Source organism: Chiloscyllium plagiosum, chromosome 23 (assembly GCF_004010195.1).
Source record: "Chiloscyllium plagiosum isolate BGI_BamShark_2017 chromosome 23, ASM401019v2, whole genome shotgun sequence".
NCBI lineage: Eukaryota > Metazoa > Chordata > Chondrichthyes > Orectolobiformes > Hemiscylliidae > Chiloscyllium > Chiloscyllium plagiosum.
The window spans coordinates 21,296,661-21,304,168 of NC_057732.1; the positions used below are offsets into that span (position 1 = coordinate 21,296,661).

General features: G+C 40.4%; 1 protein-coding gene across 3 annotated transcripts in view; it reads left to right on the forward strand.

Annotated features, from left to right (window-relative positions):
• The window catches only part of gramd4a (GRAM domain containing 4a), a 147,225-nt gene that overhangs the window by 115,485 nt on the left and 24,232 nt on the right, over positions 1-7,508 (forward strand). For 2 of the 3 annotated variants that reach the window (XM_043713699.1, XM_043713701.1), the window contains 2 exons: positions 1,257-1,411; positions 1,965-1,982. In XM_043713699.1, the coding sequence (XP_043569634.1) occupies positions 1,257-1,411; positions 1,965-1,982 (173 nt within the window). The remainder of the gene's footprint in view (positions 1-1,256; positions 1,412-1,964; positions 1,983-7,508) is intronic. The other variant, XM_043713700.1, reaches the window with a different exon arrangement.

Sequence of the window (7,508 nt, forward strand, 5' to 3'; positions counted from 1 at the left end):
TTCTTCTTCCTCTTTTTGCAGTTCTGGTGTACTGCAGTGTGTTGTGGCCCTTTTGAATAGTGTCTTGATGCAATTTCTTTTGTGTGTGTTGGGGTTGTTGCTTTCGTAGTTTAGGACTTGGTCTGTGTGTGTGGCTTTCCTATATACCTTTGTGGTGAATTCTCCATTCGGTGTTCTCTGTACCATCACGTCTAGGAATGGGAGTTGGTTGTCCTTTTCTTCCTCTCGAGTGAATCGGATTCCTGCGAGTGTGGCATTGATGATCCGGTGTGTGTTCTCTATAGAAATACCACGCAATTTCATCAAACAGAGAACAGAGAACAGCCAGGGAATTCCTAGAGGCATGACACTCATCCACAGATTCAATCAATAAGCACATCGACCTGGACCCAATATACCGACCACTGCAGCGGACAGCTGGAACTGACAACCGGAAGCGGCAGAGACAACTCACTATAAATGCTGGAGGAAACATCACAGAAGCGCTTCACAGGAGGCTCCCAAGCACTGAGGATGTCACCTAGACAGGGGATGAAACGTCTGCAACTCAAATTCCCAGTTTGGCGAACAGAACCACAACAACGAGCACCCGAGCTACAAATCTTCTCACAGACTTTGAATATAGTTGACATTCTGTACTTGAACTGGAAGTAGGTATGATCCAAACTGGACTTGCTCTATTTTATATCTCAATTTCTAGTTAGATGACTACCTGAAAATCTGATGGTTTTCAAAGATAGTGAGTTCTTTTTCATAGAAAAAAGCAACAGTCTCTCTGAAAAGTGACTCCAATCAAGTAGATTTTGGATGATCAAAGTCATTCTAAGATACTAGAATACATGCACAGAGCCAAAGTTATGCATATGTTTGTATATTCAGGTAATTTTCCTGTTATATAATCAACATAGTATTCTTCAGTACATAAATGGTGATCTTAGATTATTTTCATATGGTATTATTTTATTCCTTTGATATAGTATGCTCTTTGAATCTTTATGGGACTTTGTGATACTGAATAAATGTCAAAATATGAGACAGCATGTAGCCTTGCTTGAGAATTGTTGAATAATTTATTTAACATGAATCCAAGTTATGTAAATAGATTTGAATTTAAAAATAAGTTTCAAATAACCACTTGCGTATGAGTGAAATTTGTATATGTATATGCTTTACTGTAATTCATAGTTTGACTTTAAACAAGATTATATCTTGTTCTTAATTATTTTAATCCAATTCATTACTTCATTCCGTTTTAGGACTTTATGCAGGAGTAAAATTTTTTCTCATTGACTTCATCTTCAAACGATGCCCAAGGCTTCGAGAAAAATATGATACTCCTTACATTGTGTGGAAGAATTTGCCCACAGACCCCCAGTTGAAGGAAAGATCAAATGCAGTACTGATGAGACGGGTAGGTACTTTTGGTTAAACGATCTTGTTTTAGTTCTTGTTTAAAACAAAATCACCAAGATCCTGGTTACTGGCTCGAACACAGTTAACAATTTTTTTTAACATGTTGGTATACTGATTGCACTTGCTGTTCAAACAAATTTATCAACAAATTTATTAATACAACAAAAGTACAGTGTAGTTACAAGTAATGTTAATTCCTCAGTTCTACCTCTGTAGAACTAACTACACCAAAGTTATTTTCTAAGTTTTGCTTGTTATCTGTAGTTAAGATCAAGAAATACAACACTAAAGAAATCTAATTATTTTTCCAAGATTGGAAGCAGCCAATCTGTTGTTGGTCCAGCCCTTAACCACCATTAACAAGTTTCTAATTTAGTTCGGTTGTATATTTATATATGTTTGTGTGTGTGTGTGTTTGAGAGAGAGAGAAAGGAGAATGTGCTGGGCTAGGTATAGTTTAGAAAGCTAATTGATTAAATTTAGCACCTGTAGAGTAGCCACAATATCATTTGTCTCTGTTACATATGTTTTATTGTTTCTTTTCCTGCTAGCTGTCAGGGTTTGAAAAGGTACGGTTAAAGTCTCTAAAAGTTTTAAGTATATTGTGTAGTTTTAAAATTGTCCGTATTCATAAATTTAAGAATTATTTATTGGGTTTTGATATTGAGTGAAGTGTGATCTTGTTGAAATTGTTATGTTTTGTCTTGTTTGTTTTAGTACTGTTAAATAGCTTAGTAATTTGCTTGTCATGGAAAGTGTTAGGACTATGAAAGGTGTTTTGAAAGTTACATGTTAAAAACTTGACAAAATCATCTGATGCATTTTACTGCAGTGTTTTTTTTCTATATTTTCTTTGAGAGTCCAACTGTGTAGCTTCTTATCTCTTAAGCTTAAACATAAAATTCACCTGCTTTTTTACTGATTTTCTTAAAATGAATTTTTGATCATTTAATTATAATTGTTTTGTTTAAAGAGCACTAAAATACTTTGTTGTTAATCCTTAGCTACTGGATCAGTTACGTCTGTTCTATTTCAATCTCAATGATAACTTTACTTTTCATAATGATATAATTGCGCATTAATGTGTGACACAATCTGCCTCAGATCAAGTAGAATTGATTTATTGAGCAGAATTGGAGATCAAATGATTTGTTTCTGGAAACTCTAAGTGACATATTAATAGATCGCTTCAGTGTATCAAGTCTGGCTTTCGAGACTCCACAGAAAAGAAGTTACAAACTGAACCAGCAAATTCCCTTTACAATCGAAGATAATTTTTAATGATAAGTTAGTGGTTTTAGTGTTGGCTGAATCAGAAAATTTGTGGAAATGAATCATTGAATCTTAAATTAAATGTAAATAGTTTTCAGTTATATTTCTAAGTGTCATACCGTTTAGTCTCTCCTTCCTCAGTTTTTGTACTGCTATGCCCTACTATGTGGATTTTCCACAATTTCTGCAAAGAAATGGACAAAAATTGGGAATGTTGCTCATTAATCATATGCACAATTTTTTTTCTCCTTTTTTTAAAAAAATTGAGGCCTCTTTCCTTAATAAAGCATGTGGCACAGCAGAAAAGGATGGTGGAGAGGTACAAGGAGAGAATCCCAGAGTTCAAGACTTGGATGGCTACTGGGATGAAAAGGTTTTGGAATTCAAATGAGAGCAGAGTTAGAAGAAAGCAGTTTTGAGACTCTCCGCATTGGCAGTGGTTTGGAGCTAAGACCATGAAGGGTGTTAACGTTGAGGATGGAAACTTTAAATGTTAGGTATTGGTAATAGGAGTCAATATAGTACAGCAATCAGAGGTGATGAGGGAGAGTCCATGCAGGATGCAGTGGGAGCTACACAGTTCTGTATGGGGTGAAGAGGATATACATAGAAATATGACTAGATAAACAACTAATTCAATGGTGAGGAAGCTTTTCATCAGGTGTGCCACATTTGGACATGGAAATTGTTTCAGTGACCAGAGCTCCTGTGGCATAGTGGCAGTATCCTGACCTCTGGGCCAGAATATTTCATTTCAAATCCCACTTGCACCAGAGGTGTATCAGCAACCATTAAGTGCTCAAGTATTAGACAATTGTAATAAAAGTTTTACATTTATTTTGATAATTACATCATCATAACTTTTTTTGCATGAGGTTAAACAAAACAAGAATCTTCTGTATCACTTTGTAGATATTCAAGGCTGAAGAATAGAAAAAATCCGTTTAAGTTTTCTGGATTGCATTTCCACTGAAAGGTGATTTTTTTTATATTCTTGCATTCTCTGGCCCTCTAACATGCTGACAGGATTATGCTGCTAAACAATTAATTGGAAGCATGTCTGTCTTTTTTCATGACTACTGGGTGTTAAGGGAACAGTGGATTGCAGGCAGAGAAAGGTAAATTAAACCATAAAATTGATGTAGAGCTTGCAGTGAGTTAGGTCTCTGTTAGCCGCTAAACAGCTCTTGCTGTTCTGAGCAAATAATGCATTTGAATCTATATCTGAAAGCTGGCAACTCCAGCAGTGTGGCATCTCCTCAGCACTGTGCTGGAATATCAATTAGCTTTGATTTTTTTTGCTCAAGCCTTGGGGTAATACTTGAAACTGAAATTGTCAAATTCAGAGCCAAGTGTGTCCCTAACTGTGCCTTGGCTGACACGGGATTCTGTCAGTGTTTCACATGCACAGTTTGCCAATTCCAATCCATTAAAGTGGAAGAATATACTGACAGTTCAATTTTACAAATGTAACACTGCTATCAAGAAGAGGGAATGAGAAAATGGGGGATTTCAAGCAAAGTTAACCTGACATCAGTCCATTGGAAGGTCAAAAGAAGTCTTAAACGTGCAATTGCAATGCGGTACAAATTAGATCCAAGCCATTCAGTGAGACAGAAACCTTTTTATCATGAAGAGCTTTTTTAAAATCAACTTGTCAGGCATGTTATGACATAACATGTATAATAAGTGAGACTTGAACCTAGTCTAGACTTTCCAGCCCAGATTTAGGGACACCACCACTGTGCTACAAGACTCCTTTTTATTTTATAGCAACTTGTTTGGGTATACACTTCCATGGCAAGTGAGATTTGAAACCAAGCTTCAGATGCAGAGATAAGGAGACTACCATTGCACCACATGACCTTTAATTCAAGTATAGTTTTAGTCAGCCTGCTTGGACAGACCTCTGAAGCAGGTGGAACTTTTTGTTTTCATTCATGGGGTGTGGCCAGCGCTGGCTAAGCCAGCATTTATTGATAATTCCTAGTTGCCCTTGAGAAGTTGGTGGTGAGCTGCCTTCTGTAACTGCTGCAATCCATATGTTCTAAGTTGACTCAATGCAGTCAAGCAGGGAATTCAGGATTTTGACCCAGCGACACTGAAGGAATGGTAATAATATTTCCAAGTCAGGATAATGAATGCATGGAGTGGAACGTGCAAGTATTCCCATGCATTTGCTGCCTTTGTCCTAGACGATAGTGATCGTAGGTGTTTAAGGAGTTGTGTGAATGTTAGTTGATACTGCACTTTCTAGATCAGTACATCTGTGCCATAGGACCTAGTATAAATTTTATAAAGCAACTACAACCCCGCCCCCCCCCCCCCCCCAACCACCACCGCACCAACACCACCACCAAGTCAATTAACAGCACCATGATCAGAGAAAATCAATATGGTTTTATGAAAGGGAAATAAAGATTGACAAATTTTCTTTTAAAATTCAATCAGTGGGTTGATAAAGAGCTTGATAAAGTACATGTAGTATACCTGGATTTACAAAAGGCATTTGATAAGCTGTCACATTAAAAGGTTAACACAGAAGACAAGGTCTCGTGGAGTTGACGGAGATAATGCATTAATATGGATAGAAAATTGGTTAATGGCACAAATCAAAGAAGAGATGTAAATAGGGCATTTTCAAGTTGGCAGAGGGATCATTAATTTAATGCTGCAGAGATCAATGAGGAGTTTCAATGATTTCCAATCAATATTAAAGAATTAGTTGAAGTGAAATGAAGTAATATATCTAAGTTTGATGATGATGTAAAGATGGTTTGAAATTAAGTTATAGGGAAGTTAGTATCTATCTGTAAAGCAATAGACCTGTTGAGTGAATGGACAGCAAACTGACCAATGGACTAGAATGTGGTAGCAAAGCAGAATAATTTTGAAAATATGTGAAGCTTGTAAATGTTGTGCACCGTTAATTAGCTTATGATAAGCTTAATGCTGGCTGAAGGGAAACAGTTATTTTGCAAGATACAGCAATCAATTTGGATGGTAAAGTGAAATATTGGCCTTTAATTCTAAACAAATGGGTGTACAAGATAAAGAGGACTTACTGGAGTTGTACTAGAATTTGATGAGACCACAACTGAAATACTGTGTACAGTTTTAGTCTTTATATTTAAGGAAGAATTTCCTTGTACAGGCAGTCCCTGGGCTGTGAACCAGTCCCGTTTTGGAATCCATTCACAAGTCGATTTGTTCGGAAGTCATAGCACAACGTAAGTCAATGGAAAACAACCATTAGTAAGCACAGAAAATGTTTATATGTCGGTTCTTTAAAAATTAATACCATATATGGGATTGTGTTCGTACGTTCAAGCATTCATAAGCCAGATATTCATAAATTGAAACCCCCTTGATTAGAGGTAGTACAGCAAACATTCACTGGTGTTTGGATGGAGACGTGATCTCACTGATGTATTTGCCTTCTGAAGGGGTTTAACAGAACATAAGCTGGCTAGGGTATCTAAAACATGGTAGCACAGTTTCTGTTTAAAGATACGGTAATTTATAACTGGTGCAGTTTCTTCATCCAAAGTTGGTGACTCTCTGTAATAGTTGAAACTTTATTGCTGGAACAGCACAGCAGGTCAGGCAGCATCCAGGGAACAGGGAATTCGACGTTTCGGGCACAGGCCCTTCTTCAGGAATGAGCAGAGTGTTCAGCAGGAGAAGATAAAAGGTAGGGAGGAGGGACTTGGAGGAGGGGCGTGGGAAATGTGATAGGTGGAAAGAGGTCAAGGTGAGGGTGATAGGTCGGAGTAGGATGGAGGCGGAGAGGACAAGAAGAAGACTGCAGGTCAGGAAGGCGACGTGGTCGACGGTGCCCTCCACCGCATCTCCTCCACTTCCCGCTCTCCCAATTCCTTCGTCTCCGCCGCATCTGCTCCCAGGAGGACCAGTTCAAAATACGTACAACACAGATGGCCCCCTTCTTCAAGGACCGCAATTTCCCCCCCGACGTGGTCGACAGTGCCCTCCACCGCATCTCCTCCACTCCCCGCTCCTCCGCCCTTGAGCCCCGCCCCTCCAACCGCCACCAGGACAGAACCCCACTGGTCCTCACCTACCACCCCACCAATCTCCATGTACAGCGCATCATCCGCCGTCACTTCCGCCACCTCCAAACAGACCCCAGCACCAAGGATATATTCCCCTCCCCTCCCCTATCAGCTTTCCGTAGAGACCACTCCCTCCGCGACTCCCTTGTCAGATCCACACCCCCCACCGACCCAACCTCCACTCCCGGCACCTTCCCTTGCAACCGCAGGAGGTGCAACACTTGCGCCCACACCTCCCCCCTCACTTCTCTCCAAGGCCCCAAAGGAAACTTCCATATCCGCCACAGATTCACCTGCACCTCCACCCACATCATCTACTGCATCCGCTGCAGCCGGTGTGGCCTCCTCTATATTGGGGAGACAGGCCGCCTACTTGCGGAGCGATTCAGAGAGCACCTCTGGGCCACCCGGACGAACCAACCCAACCAACCTGTAGCACAGCATCTCAACTCCCCCTCCCACTCCACCGAGGATATGCAGGTCATTGGACTCATCCACCGCCAAACCACAACAACCCGACGGTCGGAGGAGGAGCGTCTTATCTTCCGACTCGGAACCCTCCAACCGCAGGGGATGAACTTGGACTTCACCAGTTTCTTCATCCCCCCTCCCCCCACCTTGTCTCAGCCGGATCCCTCCAGCCCGGCACCGCCTTCCTGACCTGCAGTCTTCTTCTTGACCTCCCCGCCTCCACCCTACTCCGACCTATCACCCTCACCTTGACCTCTTTCCACCTATCACATTCCCAAC